Source organism: Canis lupus, chromosome 25 (genome assembly GCF_048164855.1).
Source record: "Canis lupus baileyi chromosome 25, mCanLup2.hap1, whole genome shotgun sequence".
NCBI lineage: Eukaryota > Metazoa > Chordata > Mammalia > Carnivora > Canidae > Canis > Canis lupus.
The window spans coordinates 3250046-3272370 of NC_132862.1; the positions used below are offsets into that span (position 1 = coordinate 3250046).

Consider the following 22325-nt stretch of genomic DNA (forward strand, 5'->3'; position numbering starts at 1 on the left):
CAGTCAGAAGCTGTTAACTGGAGCCACACAAAGCCAAGCAACCAGTACCTGATCATTTCCTTTCCCATATGAAGCAGGGGAGAAGGAGGAAGGTGAATCAGCTGGTATAGGAGACTATGCCCAGGACCTGGCTGTCTCCATTTCCAGGTTGATCTGTGTTGTGGCACATGGCCCTACATAAATAGAGCAGAACCTCACGGTGAGAACTCTGGGATTTCTCTTGGATTCTCTTGGATTTCTCAGACAAGAACCTAGCTGCCTTCTTAGTACCAAAAGATTTCTTCTGGGCAACTATGAAAATGAATGCTAAGAAACTACACTGTACATCATTGGCCCAACAGTATAAAAACACTTGTATACTTGGATAAGTATCAGAAAACAAAATGTTAGGGTGATGACATCACTCATCCGGTTTTCAAATTTTACTTGACTATTTTACATGTATCTTCTTTTCAATTACAACCAATATTTTCATGACCATAGAGAATCTCTGAAGAAGATCCTAATGATTTCCTCACAAAAAGGCTATGCTTACATGAGACACTATATACTTGGCTCTGGTCACTTGTTTTTCTCCCAGCCACTGTAGCAGTTAACTGAACACTAAGCAGTTGAGAAATTCAACTAGAGATCAAATTAACAAACAATTTGGCCATTAAGACAAATGGAATAACTGGACCCACAATCTGCAGTTGTTACTTGGGTTATTTTAATCAGATTAATGACTTTTATTTGACAACGTGCCCAAAAAAAGATGGACTGGAATGACAATCAGATGGAGCCTTAGTCACGGTGATCTGGCCGGAAGGTCTGTAGCAAAGAATTGATCACCAACCTGTGCCTCTTCCTGTTGCTTCTTAAGTTGCTCCAACATTGCTTTGAATTCAGCCTCTTTTTGCTCTGCCTCTTCCAGTGTTGCCTGATTCTGCTCTTCATAAGCCATGGCCACCACAGCCAAGATCAAGTTCACGAGATAGAAAGAACCCACAAAGATGACCAAGACGAAGAAGATCATGTATGTTTTCCCAGCTGCTCGTAAGGTCTGTAAAGACAGAAACCATTTTCTGAGTCACGTGCATCAAATGGACCAGCCTGAAAGTAACTTGTAATAATGCTTCTCTGCAGGGGCACCACTGCATTTTGAGTACAGCAGTTCCTTTGTTGTGTGGCGAGCCCACATACTGCAGAGCACTTAGCATCCCCAAGGGCCAAAGGGCTTCCTCTATCTTTAGCTCAGAGTAAATGTCACTAGTATGTCCCCTTCACTATGACAGAAAAACTCCTCTTCCATTTCCAAATACTCTTGATACACTCTTTTCATGGAAAAACACTCCATTTTTCAAGGAAAAAATGCTCTCAGCTAAGAATTCTAATTGACTTTGTTAGTTGGTTCTAAAACAAGTATAAAGAAAAGAATGCAAGACTTCAGCTTATTTATCTACTGGCCTCAAAGAGCACTGGCAGATAAATTCCATCTTAGGGATCAGGTCCAAGTCATAGGAAATCCCCATCTTGAGTGACATCCTTCCTTACCCTTCTGCAATACGGTGGGTTTTTAAAGAGGGACATGGCATAAAGAGCAGTGGAGACAGAAGAAGAAGAAATATCTAGGACTAGTCCCTTCACTAGTAGTGAGCAAACAGACATCAAAGAACACTTGGGTTTTAAGTCATGCATATGTGACCCACTATTACTTAGTTTTCATTGTTATTGTTTTCAACCATAAATATTTAATGGGATTTAGTATTAACCACAAATATTTCACGAGAAAGATTTTAACCTGAGAGAACTCCAGGCTGTCCAACAGAAAGTGAGAATTCCCTACAGGATCTGAAAATTAGAAACTTCCCTTCAAGAGGTCCTTCGTGCCTGAGGGAGACATGTCTCTCATTCTCGAACTGGCATCACCAAATGCCAGAGTCAAATAGAAAACAGTGACTTATCATGGAATTTATAAGCTGGAAGACCCATAGCAATTACCTAGACTTACTTCTCCATTACCAGCAGCAAAGTTGCCTACGGTCACCAAGATAGCCCAACAGAATAAATGGCAGACCGTTTTTTTGTTTTTTTTTTTAAACTGTCACAACCTGCCTGAGCAAGTCCAGATGTGTTACAAATCTCAAAAATGTTGATACATTCAATAGAAATTTCATCTTTATAATGTATAGCATAGTGCCTTGTACAGTCTGTTTAGTTGATGTTCCTTTAAAAAGTACGCTAATCCAAAAATCTGAGAAGAGAAGTACTGCAGATGGTCTGGTGAAACAACAGGACGTAAACAGAGATCGCAGACTCCCAGGCCAGGCAGAAAGCCGCCAAGGCCGTGAGCCTCCACGGCCATATGTGACTGGCTACTAAAGACACAGGGACGAAATCTGGGAGAATTCACAGAATTTTGTAAACTAGCTGACTCTGAGAAACGACATCCTAAGACCTGTGTAAGTCCTCACTGAAGGGCTCTTAGAATGTCCCCAACCCCATAGAACCTCACACAAATTCTGTCACACTAAAGAAAAAAAAGGCATTACTCAAATAAGACGTATTACTACTTACCAACTGATACAGGTTTTCCCAGTAGTCCTGGGTCATAAGGCGAAATAATGCCAAGAAGGCCCAGCTGAAAGTGTCAAAGCTCGTGTAACCGTAGTTGGGGTTCCTTCCTGCTTTCATACACTGGTATCCCTCTGGGCATTGCCTGAGAAAAGAAAGGGAAGTTTAGGGCTTTTCAACATAATGCTACCCAATTGTCAACTATAAGTCATCAGGACTGTGGAGATAATAGAAAACCATCTAGAAAGTCAGGCCAACAAATAGGTATAAAGGAGGAGGAGGAAGAAGAAAGAAGAAAGAAGAAAGAAGAAAGAAGAAAGAAGAAGGAGAAGAAGGAGAAGAAGGAGAAGAAGAAAGAAGAAGAAGGAAGAAGAAGAAGAAGAAGAAGAAGAAGAAGAAGAAGAAGAAGGAGAAGAAGAAAGAAGAAGAAGAAGAAGAAGAAGAAGAAGAAGAAAGAAGAAAGAAGAAGTAGAAGAAGAAGGGGAAGGGGAAGGAGGAGAAGGAGGAGGAGGAGGGGGAGGAGAAGGAGAAGAAGGAGAAGGAGAAGAAGGAGGAGGAGAAGAAAGAAGAAGAAGAAAGAAGAAGAAGAAGAAGAAGAAGAAGAAGAAGAAGAAGAAGAAGAAGAAGAAGGACGAGGAGGAGGAGGAAGAAGAAGAAGGAGGAGGAGGAGGAGGAACAGGAGGAACAGGAGGAAGAATAGAAAAGAAAAAAGAGGAAATAAACAAAGTAGTCGGGTCAATGTTTCAAAAAAATGATGTCTTGGGGACAGCCTAGGGTCAGAGTCACTAGCCATGCCTCTTAAAAACCCCGATTCTTATGTCTTACCCAGACCTAGGAATAAAAGCTCTGGACATGGGAGCCATGAATCTGCATTTTAAGGAGGCGTGGCAGGTTATTCTTATGCATGCCAAAATTTGAGGATCACTGTTGTAGACTCATATCAATGTGCAATTCAACCAAATTCATCTTAACTACTATCCCAAATGACAAATGGCTAGCTAGAAGTTCTTCTCAATCATCCTTGTTCTCTTAACACTCAACTTTAATGACAACCTAAGTCATACTGGGGATTTCAGTAATCTCAGTTTTACCAGTTTGCCTGCTTTTAGACTCACCTGATATTTATTTCAATGTAATTTCTAGTATCTACTTTGATACAGAAATTAAATGGACTTCTATTTGTCATGGTCACCTTAAAACACTAATTCCTAGAGGCCCAATATACTCTGGATAACGATTTGACACCCTCAGATTTATATAATTTTCTGTTTACAAAGCACTTTCATGTATTGTTATCTAAATGGATCATTACAATAACCCTTTAAGGAAGTGAGAACATGACTTATTAAATCCATTTTATACATGACGAAATTGAGGCTCGCCAAAGTTAAACAGCTTGCTAAAAGACTGATAGCTAAAAGTGGTAGCAGAATCAAGATTCACATTATATGGCTATAAACTTGTGTTCATAGCAGCGTTATTCATAATAACTAAAATATGGAAGCAACCCAAGTGTCTGTTGACAGATGAACGGGTAAACAAAATGTGGTATATACAGACAATGGATTATCACTCTGCCTTAAAAAAGAAGAAAATTTCTGACATATGCTACATAACATGGGTAAACCTTGAGGACATCACGCTAAGTGAAAGAAGCCAATCATAAAAAGACAATTACTGTATGATTCCACTTACGCGAGGTACTGAGAGTGGTCAATATCATAGAGACAGAAAGTGGAATAGTGGTTAGTGGTCCCTTGGGGACTGGGAAGGGAGGGGGAAATGGGAAGTTAGTGTTCAATGAGTATAGTCTCAGTTTGGGAAGATGGAAAGTACTGAGGATAGATGGTGGTGATGGTTGTATGACACTGTGAATGTACTTAATGTCACTAAACTAGACACTTAAAAATGGTTATAAGAGTAAATCTTATGTTCCATGAATTTTACTACAATTTTTTTAAAATGGGGAAAAAAGGGATACCTGGGTGGCTCAGCTCAGTTGGTTAAGTGTCTGCCTGGGCTCAGGTCATGATCTCGGGGTCCTGGGAACAAACCCCGAGTTGGGGGTGGTTCCCGCTCAGCTGGGAGTCTGCTTCTCCCTCTCTTGCTGTCCCTCTCCCTGTTCATGGGTTCTCTCCCTCAAATAAATAAATAAAATCTTAAAAAAAAAAAAAAAAAACAGAAGAAAAATATTATCTTGCTATTCTGCTCCCTCACCATGCCATCAGGCCTAGTATGTTTTGGGTCATCCTTGGTACTAATCTACTACCAAGACAGTGTCCCTACATTATATCTTATTAATCATGTTACAGTAGAATGAAGGGAGTCTACAAGAGACAGTCAAGGTATCTGGCGTTATAGGCTCTACCCTTACTTAGCCTTTTACATTTTTAATTTTGTCTTGAGACTATAGGCACATTCACTTACTAGTGAAATGCCAATTTTGGGTGGACAAATATGAAGCAGGAAGAAAATCTGAGTCAACCAAAATGTCAGACCCAGTTAGGATCTACTACATAAGCACAAAGAGAAGTGAAAATATTGCCCATTTTCATCTGACACATTATTTTAAGGGAGAAGAATAAAATTAGGCGAGTTACTTACCCAGCATCAGAACTGTTCCCACAGAGTAAAGGTTCCAGCATGCCAGGAACTATGTAAAAATTTGCTAGAAAAGTTTGAAGAGGCAGGAAATGAATAAGGCAGATTGAAGTGAATGAGAGAGTAAGATCACACCGTTCCTAACTAGCCCTGGCAGTCATTGATTTGAGCTCATATATTCATTCTTACCTGAGTAAAACCTGGTAAGAATTCTTTCCCATTAATTATTTTCTTTATATATTTGAGGTCATATATTCTTACCAGAGTAAAACCTGGTAAGAATTCTTTCCCAATAATTATTTCCTTATATATACTTAAAAATGAAAAGTGCTACCATATAGCCCTAATGCAATGACCTTTTCACAGACATTTGACCTCCACTCATATTTCAAGTCTACAGGCTAGTTTCTGCTACTTGAATCTATGGGGTCTGAAAGTGAGTTTTCTAAGCTCTTTACTCCTTTATACAACTTTAGCCTTCAATCCTTAAAACTACTCTTTACCACAGATAAGCTAAAACCCTCACTAAATCACATTACCATGTCCTCTATTAATTAGAAGGCACGTTTCCCTTGCCTGTATGTGTCGCTGAAATTGCCTTTGCAACATTTTCTTATGGCTACTTAACTGCCTTTAGTTCTTCGAGGACGGTGAGTAGTGCTATTGCTAACTCTTCCCCATTATTTTATGGAAATACTACCATACTTAACGTCCCTTAGTGCAGACCCAACTGCTGTGCTTCCTGAACTGAAATTATCAGAATTCCTTCGCTACAAGGGGCTCAAATGGTTATCTGGAGATTAACTGACTCCCCCTAGCAGACTGATTCCTAAGGTCTTATATGAAGAGAGCTGACGAGGCATATTCTGAACTTTTCAATGTTTAAGTATCTGAGGTAAGCCAAGTAGGGAAAAAGGTATTTTTATCAAATTCCTAAGCCTGGTTTTCAGAGCAAATGGAGTTTCTTTTTGGTTTTAAAGGGATAGCCAGAGAGCACTTCTGAACACAGTCCTACCCCGGGGACAGGGAATCACTTCCCCACTGCTTCCATAGCCCTGGGTTGCATCCCAGCCCCAGCTACTTCTGAAAGCCCAGTGACGGCTTCAGACCACTAAGATAGAGGCAGACTTGTCTTTCGCCCCTCGCAGAGAAGGGGCCACCTACTTTTATTGTTGATATACTCCTCCCAGTCAAAGCCTTTGGTGCCATTTTCCAGATAGCTCTCGTTGAAGTTTATGGGCCACACGACACACTTGTTTCGCAGGTTGCCCATGAACAGCTGCAGTCCGATCAAGGCAAAGACACTCAAGCAGAACACTGTCAGAATCATCACATCTGACAGCTTCTTCACTGACTGGATTAGGGCACCCACAATGGTCTTCAGGCCTGAGGAGATAGAAGCCCCAGAATCAGAGTCATCTCAGCCCCCTCCCCACCTCCCCCAGCCTCCCTCTTAGCTGCGGGCTTCTACTCCTCCCACAGCACCACCCGTGAACCTTGGCCACTTTCTTATGACACTGGGTCAGCAATATTATCAATTTTTCCACAAGTATCAATTCTTAAGTCAATCATTTTTAAGAAGAAAAAGGAAAGTTCCTTCTCCAATAGTCGGCTCTTTTCTTCCTGGAAGTACTCCCCTGAGTCTGACTGCTGCTTAGCTCCTCAAATGAATACAGGCTCTTACTTGCCTCAGAACCTTCGTACATGCTGTTCCCTCTGCCTGGAATGCTTCCTTCCATTCCCCTGTCCTACCCACTTCTATTCATTCTTTGGGCTCAGCTTAAATTTCAGTTCCCTCATAAAGCCCTCCCTGACTTTACAATTCCTCTGCCTCCCTCATTATTCATAATAATTTAATAGCACCTTATACTTTCCTTTATAGCATTTATCATGGTTATAATTAATTATTTATGTCTGTCTCATTCCCAGCTGTATCTAGACTGCCCAGCCCATGGCAGGTACTCAATAAATATGTGCTGAATAAATAAATGGGAAAATCAGGGATTGAGGAGGTTTCCTGGTTGGGCAGAGAACTACTAGAAAGTTTAAAAGCCAAGTTGTGAGAAAGTACAATAAATATTTTCCCAAGAGTTCTGGAAATACCAATGTATTGAAAAGGTTAATTATTATCAACCCAGTATTTATGGTTTGTCTTCCCATTTACAAATATACCTTCTCTGGATCACACATATGCCCTGTTCTCTACAAGTGACCTTTTTTCTGTCCTAGATTAAAAACAAAATAAAAAATGTTCAACCCACTTAAACTCGAGATTTAAATACAAGCCACTGGTTCAAATTTGAACCTGAAAGTAGCTTTCTTAACTGCAATGGAGGGATCAGTGATAGGAAGCACAGAAAACATGGTGGTGGGTTCATAACGTTTGGGTCAGAACGGATTCTGTGTGAGACTCCCCCCGGCAGGCCCAGACATCAGGCCATCCAAAGGACATGGCCAACAGAGCAATGAGCACTCCAGAGAGGGCAGTGTACCAGGATAGGCGGGAGGTAGACACAGCACCTTGACACACGGGCCTCAGGAGTGATTTCACCCCTGATCTACTTCTGAAGGCAGGAATATCAGATTAAAATTCAAGAGAAATCCTAATCTTGGCTTTGAAGTGTGAAGCTAGGTATATAATTTACTACTCTTAATTAACTTATACCACTTACTAGTATAACCTGAGTGATACACTTAACCTCTTGGAATCTCAGTTTTTTCATCTTTAAAATGGGAATAATTATGGTTGAGTATCACAGGGCTCTTGTGATGATTAAGGATAATTCATATAAGCACTTAGCCCAGTACCTGGTACATAGGAAATGACTCAAGTGTTAACCATTTTTGCCTGAACCTCTGTTTATTCATTTATAAAAAGGTGTTTACAATACCCTTCACTGGGTTGTTGTGAGGCTTAAACAAGATAATGAATGCAAAATACCAAGTACAGTACCTGGCACTTAACACTTGCAAGCTATCACTGTTACACATATGTTGCCCTCCTCAAAGAGATATGATTGGGCTAATGACACTGCATGGCTAACCTCGTATCATGGTGATCTAGGAGGGAAGATGGACGTGACTGGTTCTTTGCTGTATTTTGCAAGTAACCACTTAGAATGTTTAAAGTTGAATTCAATAGAATTTTCTATCTGAGTCCAATAATAGTAATGCATGGCACAGGACTTGACACAAAGCAGGCACTTAACATATTTTTATTGAAAGAGCAAATGAATAAGAAATCTTTCCTTTCACATAGATACCCTGAAAGGGATCTAAGAAGAATGATTTTTTTTTTAAAAAAAGAGCTACGAATTAAGATTTTAGAGCATAAACGTGTGAAAGGTGTGTGTTTTCTTATAAAATGGACCTTCCATGGATACTGTGGCCACCAAAGGAATTAGAAGAACTTGTCTACATTAAAGGTATAGGATACAAGACATTTCTAACCTGATTCTTTTCTCCTCATAAGACTGCAGGAACATCCGGGTGGTCAGTCGGTTAAGCATCTACCTTTGGCTCATGTCATGATCTTAGGGTCCTGGGAAAGAGCCCCGTGGCAGGCTTCTCTGCTCAACGGGGAGTCTGCTTCTCCCTCTCTTTGCCCCTCCCCCCAATCATGCTCTTTCCCTCTCTCTCAAATAAATAAAATCTTTAATAATAAAAAAAAGACTGTGCAAAAAAAGTACCAGACAGGAAATCAGAAAATAGAGATCCTGGTCCTGGCTCAGCCAGTGACTATGACCCACTATATATCAGAACAAATTCAGGGTCCCATCTTATTTTCTTATACACAGAAAATGTGGATAAACACAGGAGTAACGTGGCACTGAGCAGTAGAGGAAAAGCTGAAGAACTGTCTTAAAAAGTCTTTCAGGGATCCCTGGGTGGCGCAGCGGTTTGGCGCCTGCCTTTGGCCCAGGGCGCGATCCTGGAGACCCGGGATCGAATCCCATGTCGGGCTCCCGGTGCATGGAGCCTGCTTCTCCCTCTGCCTATGTCTCTGCCTCTCTCTCTCTCTCTCTGTCTATCATTAAAAAAAAAAAAAAGTCTTTCAACTTAGAGCAGAGATATTTATTTCTTTGAGATTAAGTAACTGAAATCTCAATCTTATATTCCAAAGGCTATGAGAAGCTGTATCACAGTCACACAGATAAGTAAGAAGATACTGGTGGTATAAAACAGAAGGCAACCATCAAGAAGTAAAAGTTGTTCCAGTATTATGGGCCTTATTTACATAAGTTGCTGAGGAATAGAAAAGTCCTTCACTTGGGCAGCCCAGATGGCTCAGCGGTTTAGCGCCGGCTTCGGCCCAGGTCGTGGTCCTGGAGACCCGGGATTGAGTCCCACGTCCGGCTCCCTGCATGGAGCCCGCTTCTCCCTCTGCCTGTGTCTCTGCGTCTCTCTCTCTCTCTGTATCTCTCATGAATAAATAAATGAAATTTAAAAAGAAAAAAAAAGAAAAGAAAAATCCTTCACTTGATTTTTTGGCTTGGTTGAGGCGGGTCTATAGTAAGTGAATACTTAAATTCTAGGTTCCTAAAATTATACAGCTCTGTTTCCAAAGTCAAAGCACGATTTTAAAAAAGAAAATAGTTGAATAGGTCACTGAAGAATGGTGGTAGTTTCTTTTCCCTGGACTTCTTTAAGGAGAACTTGTATCTCTCCAGAACGGTTGAGACAACCACTGATCTCAACACTGGATGATTGCTCAAAGCCTTTTCTATTTCCATTTTAAATGAATTGAGAAAGGAGCTGTAAGCTGTCATTTGTAGTAGTAACAAGAGTATAATGCTACCAAATAGTCAAACCAATGCATTGGTGATATCAATCAATAAAATTTTTTAAAAACATACAATTTTAGCATGAGTCTAATCTGATTTTCCTCAGGTGGGAACTTTATGGACAGTTCCAAGCCCATATAACAGAAAATTCCAGGCCACGAGGCTCAAATTATCCCCTATTCTATGAAGCTGGACCCCCAACAGCCTCATTTTTAGGAAGTGATGGTCTGTTAGTAGGTTACAGATGTCACGGTGGACATCATCCAACCTAAATCCCAATATTTTCCTCCAGGAACTTAGAATGGGAAAAAAGACATTCCAGTAGTCTTTTCAAGTGGAAGGAATGATAACATATAAATTTGGGAACTAAGTGGCAGTTACAATCCGTCATTATATTAGGATATGTCTGAGAAGTAAAGGCAGGTAGTTAAGCTAAGAGACAGAAAAAGGTAATAGACACATGGAGAGAAAAAACATGAAGACAGAGTACCAGCCCTTAGATTCCCTGAAGTACTCATGAAGCCTTTCACTTGCAACCAAAGATGTTCAACTAATAGACCAACCATACATGAAACTCATCACTTTCCTGGGGACAGACTTAAATGCTCTCAATCAGCTGCTTAAAATCGTTTCTCCATAAACCAGATGTCATTGCTGAAGAAATCTGTAAACATGAGTCAAGAAGGAAAAAAAAAAACTTCAAGTGTTTTCTTCTGAAGTCTGAGGTTTAGACCAACTCCTTGGTGAGAGTTCTTTCAGGTTCAAGAAATGTAAAGTAGGAACTTTTAAGTTGGAAATGGTATTCAGCTGCTAATACTTCACAGGGGCTCAGAGAAACAGATCTTAATTAAGCAAGAATAACTACTAAATAACACTAACTATGGTTATCAAAAAGTTTACTCTCTAAGCTTTCCATTCAGGTCCCATAGGAAGAAAGGTGATGTGGTGTAATGTTAGCATGCCGAGCTAGACTCATAATTATACAGCAATATTAAATGTATATGGTCATTGAATCATCTGGCTTCTGCCAAGACTCTTCTTCCTTCCATTAAGGTTGATGACTGTGAATGACCATACTTACAGACCTCAATGCTAAGTTACGGAGATGAAGTTATCAATGCATTTCTCTCCCTTCCCCTCCAGTTTTATTGAGAAATAACTGACATCACTGTAGAAATTTAAGGCATACGTCATGATGGTTTGATTTACGTGTCCTGTGAAATGATTACCACCGTAGGTTCAGCTAACATCCATCTTCTCGTATAGATACAATAGAAAGAGGAGGAGGAAAAAGAAAAAGAGGGAAAAAAATTCCCTCTTGTGATGAGAACTCTTAGGAGTTACTCTGTTAGAAGTTCCCTATGTATCATACAGCGGTGTTAGCTCTAGTCATCATGTTGTACATCACACCCTGGCACTTTCTTTCTTATGTCTGGACCTTTTGACCACCTTCATCCAATTCCTTCTCTGCACACTCAACCTCGGTTATCCACAAGTCTGATGTCTTTTTCTGTGAGTTTGTCTGCTTGTTTTTAGATTCCATACATCAATGAGATCAGACAGTATTTGTCTTTCTCTGTCCAACTTATTTCCTGAGTATAATGCCTTCAAGATCTAACCACATTGTCACAAATGGTAGGATTTCCTTGTTTTTTATACCTGAATAATATTCCATTGTGTATATATCTCACAGCTTTATCTATTCATCCATCAATGGACACTTAGGTTGTTTCCATGTCTTAGCTATTGTAAATAATGCTGGTATGAACACGGGGTACAGATATCTTCTTTGAGTTAGTGCTTTCGTTTCCTTTGGATATATTCCCAGAAGTCGAATTGCTGGATCATATGGTAGTTCTATTTTTAATTTTTGAGGATCCTTCATACTGTTTCCCATAGTGGCTGCACCAATTTACTAATCCCAAGAGTGTGCAAGGGTTCCCTTTTCTCCACTTCCATGCCAGCGTTTGTTAGCTCATCTCCTTGATGGTGGCCATTCTAACAGGATATCTCGTTATGGTTTTAATTTGCATTTCCCTAATGACTAGTGATACTGAGCATCTTTTCATGCCCTTAGTGGTCTTTCATATAATGCATTTCTTAAGCTTGAGCTCTATAGTCTTGCCAGCAGTGACTGATGCGCCCTAGTAAATGAAGCCAGGCAAAAGTGCTCCCTGTTACCACCAACACAGGTCAATGAGACAAGTAGCTGCTGGTTGAATTCCTAACCTGATGCACACAAGAATGGAAAATGCCACTGTTCTGGCTGTGACAGGAAGTTGCCTTGCTTCTTCTACTGGCTCACAACACCACATACCAGAACAAGCAAGATACTGACTGAAAACTGATTATCCCAAACAGAGCAGAATGCTCCTTCAAACGACTCCTACACAACAGAGTGTGCAACAGAAGCCACGTGGGGGCAAATTGGACAGCAAGAACTCTTGGAAAAGGCTAACATTAACTAGCACCGGGATGAGTCTAAGCAGAAGCAGTTAACACATTTACTATAGATCAGGAAAAGACAGCTGGACCTGATGTACAGAATTGTCTGCTACTAAGAGGAAGTCAGGACATTTGAGGAGTTCTGAGAAACAGGTGAAGTCCCCACATTCAAAAGCACCTCTGGGCCTCCTGTTACCCTTCATGATGTCCGGCAATCCCTTGGACAAACGAACAAAGCCTGCTTATGTGCCAAGTCCAGAGAAATTAGCTATGCATACTGGGATCAAAATCTTCCACAGTGGTGATGCCAGATTACAAATAAAGTAAGTTTCTATTTCCTAGTTTGTGGCTCAGGTTGAGAAATCTGTCTGGTCCAAAGCAACATGAGCTAATTCTACAAAATTAACATTGGAATAGGTCTCAAGAGCAGTAATGAGCAGTTCTCACCCCAGGGAAATAGAATTCCCTAATTCCCAAAATCTGGTTTGGTTCAGACAAGCCCTAGGGTAAAGCTGTGCCAGGTCAGTTTTCCTGCCCCAGGTTCCAGCCTCACAATGATATTTGTGAACGTTCTTTATTTTATTTTTCATGTTCATTCCAATTTATCCATAAATGTCTTTTTTTTTAAGATTTTATTCATTTATTCATGAGAGACACACACGGAAAGAGAGAGAGAGAGAGAGGCAGAGACATAGGCAGAGGAAGAAGCAGGCTCTATGCAGGAAGCCCGACGCGGGACTCGATCCCGGGTCTCCAGGGTCATGCCCAGGGCTGAAGGTGGCGCTAAACCGCTGAGCCACCTGGGCTGCCCTGTGAAGGTTCTTTAGATCAAAAATAATTTGGGAGAAATTTGGAGGCAGTAGATTTATCTACTCAAGATCAGATTTATATCACAAAGTCTGAGCGAAATTCAAACTAGCTTCCAAAGGTAGTTCAGTGGGATCCCGTGAGACTCCAGGGTTTTCCCCACTCAGGACTCCTGTGTTAAACTTGTTATCTTTTCTGAGAAGCAATGGGAAAAGGAGAAATACAAAAACAATTGGATTAAGAACTAGAATATTATAAAGGAAATAAGGGGTCTACATATAGTCTGAAAACACTTTCTATCCCCCTTCATTGTGCAGCAGAGATTGCCATACTCATACTGCATACATCTAAAGAAAGTGCTTTCTTTGTGGGGTGGGAAGAAGGAAGGGCCCATCATTTTTCCTGCTTTTTATCTGATACCACAGGTAAGGAGAGAAAGTAATTGAAATGAAAGCACAGAAATAAAAAAATCAATGAGAAAAATAATTTAAAAATTACAACTCTAAAGAAAGCAAAATGATATTAAACTACTGTTGGCAAACAGAGAAGCAGGGCTTTTTGGGAGTCACTGAAATGGTGATAGAAATGAGAAGCAACTGGCAAATGAGGCTGTCCCAAATGGTTTTGTTTACACCATGAAATGCTACTCAATAGGAAAAACCTCAGATTCCTGCTTTGAGATTTCTGCCCTTTCTTTGGGGATGTCAGTCCTGAGGCACGTGGTTCAAACATGCAGAAAATGAAACTTCTGACAAAGTCACTCAGCTCATTTTTATATCCGGGCCCCAAATGAATATAAAGTAAAAACGTAGTTTTTGTTTGTTTAAAGATTTTATTTATTTTAGAGAGAGAGAGTGACAGAGACAGAGAAAGAGAGGGGGGAGGAGCAGAGGGAGAGGCACAGGCAGACTCCGTGCTGAGCACAGAGCCCACACTGGGCTGGATCCCACCACTCCGAGACCACAACCTGAGCCGAAACCAAGAGTCAGGCGATCAACCGACTAAGCCACCCACGCGCCCTGAAAACAAAGTTTAAGACATGAATTTCTAAACAGAATACTTCAATGTCAAGTTGAATCCACTGAATTCTGGACCAAAGAAAATGTAGAAAGGGTCTTTTCCTGCAACTGCAGTTTGTATGCATTGTTCTTCAAGCCAAGGCCTCTGAAGCAAAAGGGAAACCATGTGTGATGCATATCTAGGTCTTCAGTTAGCAAATAAAAAGGGTCAGAATGTGGGTTTGGTCTTTTCTAAGCCACTGGAAGGCTTTAAATCAAAGCACCTCTCATCCAAAAGGCTAGAGCTGACTGATGCACTGCACAATCCCATCTTCTGGGAGTCCTGACCATCATGATACATTAAGAACATCTCCCAAAGGTGCTAAGAGGGAGGGCAGCACCAGCCCAGGTGAGTGTGTGAGTTCTCTGGGAAAGGAAAACTCTCCTGAAAGTTGCTGAAGGCTTTGTGGGATCTTGCAGCCCCATGTCAGTTCTGTGGTTGCTCTCACTTCTGTTTCTGGCAGCTTCAGCAAAAGCCCACAACCAAACTGGGAACAGGCAAAGGCAAAGAGAGTACCAATTCCACTGCACTGATCCATGAGTAAACTTGGTATGCAAAACAATGGCTTTCACTAAGAGGGGACTGAGGCCTGGCTCTACAATCGAGTCAGAATGACTGAGATTTCCAATCAAGAGATGGCACCAGGTCTAGTGACTCATATAACAGTGCTCTCACCCTGAAAGGAGACCTGGGTAACAGGCAGGTAGGAGTAGGGCAATAGTCCTCTATAAGGATTATGAGGAGCAAAAGGACTTAGCATAAAAAGTCACACTTTAATTCAAGGATCAATTATACCAATCATTGACAGAGATCTATTACTGGCTTTATTACCCCTCAAAGTTATTTTCCATCCCAATCAACTTCACAAAGCCAGCTCCAGGGGCACCTGGATGGCTCAGCGGTTGAGGGTCTGCCTTCAACTCAGGTCCTGATCCTGGGATCCGGGATTGAGTCCTACATTGAGCTCCTTGTGGGGAGCTTGCTTCTCCCTCTGCCTGTGTCTCTGCTTCTCTGTCTGTGTGTCTCTCAGGAATAAATAAATAAAATCTTTAAAAAAAACAGAAACAAAAGTAAAGCCAACTCCAATAGGAATGCTTCTAGAAACAGGAAGCAGGAATCTGTTTCAAATTATGAAGTTGAGGGCAGCCCCGGTGGCGCAGCGGTTTGGCGCCGCCTGCAGCCTGGGGTGTGATCCTGGAGACCCGGGATCGAGGCCCACATCGGGCTCTCTGCATGGAGCCTGCTTCTCCTTCTGTCTGTGTCTCTGCCTCTCTCTCTCTGTGTCTATGCATAAATAAATAAAATCTTTAAAAAAAAAAAAACAAATTATGAAGTTGAGGTCTAAGTCTTGATACAAACCCTTCCTTTGGGTTTAGGTTTCTTCTTTATGATAGTAATTGCTACAGTAAAATCATTTATGGAATTCTATGTGTTTATAAATATATTTATCGATAGATAGATTAATAGTAAAGATAAATAATGTGATGCCAGCCAAGAGTTACCTAGCAGAAATGCTGTGGTCAGAAGCTATCCATACAGCAGAGACAGAAGCTAAGAGCTAGACCAGAGATAGCATCTGCTGCCCTAGTTAGTGAACAGAACGCAGCTTTCCAATTTAATTCTGGAAGAGAAGTTTTGAGATCACAAGAACATAAAGAGACAGATGCCTTGCAGAGTATGTTGGGGGAAGTGAGCAGAAAACATGGGATCCTATTTAAAAGAGGCCAGAGACGATAGAGAGTAGAGGAAAAATGAAAGTAAGGATTTGGTGTTCCAGATGCTTGAAGAAATAAGACAAGGCCTGCCTAAGGGTTAAGCCACCATCAATGAGCTGCATGAGGCTGCCTGGAGAATGAGCTTCACTTTTTGTCAAACAGATTTAAAAATGGCTAGGAACTGAATCTTGGTAAGTCAGGGTTGTAGTTTTTTTTGCCGAGAAGATAATACTCCAACTGACACCCAGGCTCTAGTTGATAGGGAGAAAGCTCCCACTGCTAACAATAAAGGAATTCATTTTTAGTAGGGCTCAAATTGACTGGCCCACTTCACAGCCCAGATTTGTAAATGGAGAAACTGAGGTTTACCTTCCTTGAGGTTCTCAGAAAGCCACATTCCAAGTCAGCCTTCTCCAGCACTCTACCTTTGTGCTTCCCTCTCTCTGTGTCTGATATTTAGATAAAGTTGAAAAGGGGAAAAGAGGAACATTTCTGAGTCAGCCACAAGAGCCACGTGACACGAGGAACAGGATGCCTCTGTTCTTCATGTCCCTGTTTCTACAAAACTGCAGTGGAAAGCTTGGTCCCCTGAGAATCTTCCCTGAGAGCCCCTGAATGCAACCAAAGTCCAGTCCACAACCACAGTCTTGATTTCTGCGACATTACTGCCAGTATACATACCTCAGGCCCGCAAGACTAACTAAAATATCTTTCCTTCTAGATTTCAAGACCAGCCTTTAGAAAAAAACAGCCTTTAGTTAAGCACTACCTAGAAGTAAGGATTTAAATTAAATTAAGGATCTCAAGTTGGGGTCCACAGAGGGTTTCAGCAGGGTCTGGGAACTTTTCCCTGATTCTCAAAAGGATCCAAAGGGTTAAGAACCAATGAATGGGCTAGGTCAACCAGGACCAAAAAGAAAAAGGCAAAAGTTATAAAAAGATTGTCGATTAGCTACTTCTCAACCACCCATTGATTGATTCCTTTTATTTCTCAAGGTTTGTCCTTTTTGCTTGCCCGTACATTCAGATGTATGGATGTTATCTTACCTTTGACTGTTTTTAACGGCATCTGCACAAGCTGTCATTGGGATTTGTGTTTGAGAATGGCCTCTGAATATATACACGGTAGATATCTACTGGTTCTTACTCCAGTGAAACAGACAGCAATAGGATGTGATAGTGATTACTAAAGTTCATTTCACTAACTCCAAGGCTCTCCAATTTGGCTCTAATACTGGACTAGTTAACAGGGTAGGTCTCTTCTGTGGTTAAATAATTCCATTAACACAATAACAATAAAAGTGTAGTTCATTGAATAACATCCCATCAGCAAACCATGCGACAGGAAGCCTAGAGATCACAAGCAATGGGATGATGGGGAATGTTAAGTTACTGTAATTCCATGAGGCCAGAAAGCAAATGATTTATGTTCAAAGAGACAGCTAGCTTCGTGACAATTTTTTTTTCAGATACTGGAAGATCCAAGTGAATTTTAAGCACGTGCTTTTTCAAAGCATGGATGGAATGGGGGCTGCATGCCTGGCAAGCGCTGTCACTGAAACTGCCTTACGACCAAAGGGCCATTCCAGAGAACGTCTCTGAGGAAAAACATGCGGAATGCAAGGCCATATCAAGTGTGCTAATGCCAGTTTCGAATGTGGTGGACAAAATGAATGGCAGGGAAAGAGAAGATGAGGCAGTCAGTTTTGTGTGTAAATTTTCTCACCTGGAATTACAGAGATAGTTTTCAAAGCTCGGAGAACCCTGAATGTTCTCAGCGCTGAGACATTGCCCAGGTCCACAAACTCTGTCACATATCTGTAGTAAGGGAGGTCACACACAGACACAAATGACAAACACAAACACAAACACAAACACCGAAGGAAAAAAACAAAAGCACAACAAAACAAAAAGTACAATACGTCACGTCAGGGCCCTAACCCAACACCTAACACCAACCCCGGGCCATCTTACCTGGGATTACCGAAATAGTTTTCAAAGCCCTCAGTACCCTGAAAGTGCGTAGAGCTGAAACATTGCCTAGGTTTACAAACTCTGTTATATACCTGCAGAATCAAACCAAAGTTAACTTGTAATGGTACCATTGGGCGAGGGTTTGACAATGGGGGGAAGAAAGGGTCTTATATACAAGCTATGATTTCATTTGCTTTGTTGTTGAAAAAGAAAATTTCAAAATATAAACATTTAAAGAACACATTTTTGTTTTCAATTGGGCAAGGAGAAGTCAAAAGAATATTTGAAAGAACTGATACAACCAGGAGGTTCCGAGGGCTTACTCTCTTAATCAGCATCGTGCTGTGCAGATCCCAATCAGAATGACTACTCTCGGTCCATTCATTATTTTTTGTAAAAAGGAAGGCCAGGAGGTATCAAAGGCTTATGTTCCCAAGCTTTGTGAACAATTTCTTAGGAAAAAGGAGGCAAATTTCTGCAGCAGAAGCCCCATAAAAACAAGTTTACATTAAATAACTCCCTAGTTGACAATGGCAAAAATGCCTAAATGTCTATATATGACTTATCCAAGAGTTGTAGGCATATCTTTGCAGTCACACCTAGAGATGAAGTACCTGTGACATACAAAAGCAGGGCTCATGATCATGGGATCAAAGCAAATAGTGTGTTAAGTGCCCATTTTATCACCAGCTCTGTGCCCAGCAAGGACACTTAAATTTTAAATGAACACCAGTGTGTATTCATAATGTTGGAAAACTAGAAATTGCCTTAATATAACAGAAAGTCAAAGTTTCAGTTTCAAATATTCAATGCGTATCATTCTTTCATTCACATTTTACAGCTGAAATACATCTTTCTGATGCTCAGACCCGTATATATACACAAACGTACTCAATCTCTTACACATCTGCATGCACACACACAATCTATACAACACTCTTACTGCCTACCATACCACAAAGTGCTTCCCCACCTGAAAATACAAATAATAAAGTCTGCCATAACTCTTCTACCATTAGTTAGGTTTCCCAAAGAGATACATGCTTATCGTTAAAACAACACAAATTACCAAGAGCAGCTAGCATGGTAATGTGGACTTATACTCTTTTCTTGCAATAGTTTGAAGTTCTGGTCAGGACTTCCTTGGAAGTGGCCAGTTTGGATGCCTTAGCTCATTTTTTAACTCTAAAATGTGCTCTCAAGTCTGCAACATCTGGGGCAGCCTCATGAAATGGCATGAGATATAACATACCCAGGAAACTGATTTTCAGCTTAAAATTCACACCTAAAAAATTTCCAGTCTTCACCAAGGGCCCATGGTGATAAGCGTGCAGACGTTGGTCAGTGTTAAAAGGGGGAAGAAAATATGAGAGCATGTCAATGGAAAATCACTTGCTACTTTCTTCCCTAGCTGTAAAGCCTTGGCTTACCTTCTCCCATATAAACATGCTATCATTGGTGTGAAGTGCATGACACCCTCATAAGCAAGAATCACAGGCATGAGCACATTTGACCTTATATGGCTACCCAATAATTCCTCTTGTAACTGGCCACAAACGCACACTTACAAACACAACCAGGCATACAACCACCCATCTATAATCACACCCAGAGCATCAATAAAGTAAGCAGACAACTTACGCCATCATGATGACACTGAAATCTAGCCAGTTCCATGGATCCCGTAAAAAGGTAAAGCCATCTATGCAGAAACCTCTTGCAATGATTTTCACTAGTGATTCAAATGTATAAATCCCTGTGAATGTGTACCTGTCAAAGAAATGGAGAGCTTGAGGTAATTTCTGAACAGACAGAAACTTTAAATGAATCTTTTAAGATAATAGGGCCTAAAATATGGTTTCAAGTAATAGAGACTAAACAGAACAGGCACAGCCAATGCAGAAGAAAGGAAGGCAGGAAGAGAAAGGGATGCTTTGAAGGAAACTTACCGAAACATAAAACCAAGAACTTTGGAATGTTGTACTGGGTGCCATCTAGCAGGTGATCATTTTGAAACCAGGTGAGGAGACCCCAGAGCTATTTTTTAACTTTAGACAAGTAAAAAAATAAAAATAAAAATAAAAATAAAGGAAACCTCCTGTTGGAGAAGGCAGTGCCATGAGGGACTAACTGAGGGCACAACATGGCCCTGGGGCAGCAAGTCAAAGGCACTGGCCAGCACAGGAAAGGGTGGAGGTGAAGGGCAGTAACTTCCAGAGTGCACTTTCTCTTTCTAGAGTTGACTTCTAAGGATATTTCCTAAATTCCACATGGATCCTCACCCCCTCTCTGTGAAGTAAAGAGTGGGAAAAACCATTTTTCTTCCTTGATGGATAAACTGTATAAAAGCAAGATTCGGTGAGTAAAAAAATCTTTAAAACAAGCAAGCAGACAAATAAGTAAACGAGCTACTTACTCCACATTCTTCGACCATTCAGGAGGGTTACTAAAAGTCATGAATACACAGTTGGTCAAAATAGTGCACATAATGATCATGCTAAATACTGTAGAAAAGAGTCAAGGGAGAAAATACAAAATCTGGCCTGTTGTCTTCCTGAGAAAGCAAACATATTTCATATTGGGTATCATGAGAATTAAATCAGTAACCTGGAAGGAGACAAGACACAGAAGACCAGGAAATGGTGAGGTGATAATGAAAGCGCCCAGGAACACAGACTGCCACCATATGTATCCACACCTGACCGGAGAACTGTGGTGGACACAGCAGGACAGCCACTCTCTTTCTTTCATAAGGGCTGTCACTGCTCTACTCCTTTTGGATAAAACAGTCCCCTCTCTTGCCAGTTTAGCCTCAGCTATGGAATAAACCTCTAAATACCTTTATACATAGTAACCAGAAAAAATATATTAAATCTAACCTATATTATTCAGTACTCATTTATTGTTAATTATCTTATTTTGTATAACTACTTATTAGAAAATCCACATGCAATGTTTTTTTTAAATTGAGGTATATTTGGCACACAATGTTAGGTGTTAGTTTCAGATGGAGAACATAACAGTTCACTTTTTTCCCTAGTTCTCCAAAGGGCCAAATTGTCGTTAGCGGGCAAGGCAACAGCTGCTATGGGTGGCACGTGAACAATTGGGGAAACCAGTCATGGCTGGTTGGGTAAGGATTTCAAGGACATCTGTACCACCCTAGTCTTAAGAATTAGATAATGGGATAGATTTATCTGATCACTCTGGAAATGCCCAGGAATGTTTATGGATAGCAAGCTATTTTGTTGCCTTTTTAGTTTCACCTAAGATTTTTCTCAGTCCTTTCTGTTCTTGACTACTGAGAAAAAAGAAACTCCTTTGAGTTGAGTTTGTGGGTTACTCAAACTCAAACTGTCACTTTAAGAAGCACAGAAGCCAAAACTTATTTATTGCTAATTCACCCTCCCTTGCTAATGGCATTCACAATCTTCACTCTACTAATGGAGTTTTTAAAAGAAAAAATACTTCTTAGACCTGGATTTTTCTTCCAGGAATAAGAATACGTTCTGGTTAGAAGAGAAAAAGGCACTGTCTTCTAATCCAACAAAAGGGGAAGAAATCCACTGAATTATTTATTCCTTATAAACCTTTAGATTTCAGAACTATGTTACTTATAAACTAAACAAAATTGGGCTGCTAAATTCTTAGAGTTAAAATGTGGCAAAAGCTTCACAAACCAATTTACCAAATTGCACCTGCCAGTTTTCTCTTCCTACTTAGAGAATACAATATCCTTTGGAGCAAGGGACTAGGTACTGACAAATTAAATACCAACCATAAAATTTAAAGTCACTATGCAAAGTTGCTAAACTCATCACATAATTTTTCATCTGTCATATGCTCTCCTATATTAATAAGATATACAAGTTAGGCCACATGAATAAATTGTCATGTTCTGTTTAAGGGGAGTAAAGATACCAGAAAAGACTCATGTCAAGGTTACAGTCTAGATGTAAACTTCTACAGCAAGGAGGCCATTTAATCTGAGAAACCATCTCAGACACTTTCCATACTCACTGCTCAAGAAATCAGAAATATTCAAGGAGATCTCTAAAGCATTCATTCAACCCTTTGTACTCAAGAAGTAGCCTTCCAAAAATTCCAATACTGGATTTGCATTAAAGAACTGAATTGTTTGCCTCAAGACGAAAAATTAGTGAATGTTGAGCACTTTAAAAAGACTTCAGGTACAGGTTAATTTGTCTCTCTTCACAATACTAACAAAATTCCAGATTTCCATGATAGCATTCTATAGGAAAAAAAGAATTTGCTGAAGCTCAGCTCAGGATCTGGCGTAAGTTCACTCAAACTTCTGACTGGTGGGATAGTCAACTACACTACTGATAAAATATTTAATATATAACTCAGTTGTCAAAGTTCAGAA

At 40.5% G+C, this 22325-nt stretch overlaps 1 protein-coding gene across 5 annotated transcripts in view; it reads right to left on the reverse strand.

Annotated features, from left to right (window-relative positions):
* SCN8A (sodium voltage-gated channel alpha subunit 8) overlaps positions 1–22325 on the reverse strand; it is a 178593-nt gene that overhangs the window by 76827 nt on the left and 79441 nt on the right. For 4 of the 5 annotated variants that reach the window (XM_072797858.1, XM_072797855.1, XM_072797857.1 and 1 more), the window contains exons 4-10: positions 20355–20443; positions 19580–19708; positions 17691–17782; positions 6319–6540; positions 5158–5221; positions 2557–2698; positions 836–1042 (exon numbers count right to left, since the gene is read on the reverse strand). In XM_072797858.1, coding sequence (XP_072653959.1) covers positions 836–1042; positions 2557–2698; positions 5158–5221; positions 6319–6540; positions 17691–17782; positions 19580–19708; positions 20355–20443 — 945 coding nt within the window. Of the gene's footprint in view, positions 1–835; positions 1043–2556; positions 2699–5157; positions 5222–6318; positions 6541–17690; positions 17783–17938; positions 18031–19579; positions 19709–20354; positions 20444–22325 lie in introns of all 5 variants that reach the window. The other variant, XM_072797859.1, reaches the window with a different exon arrangement.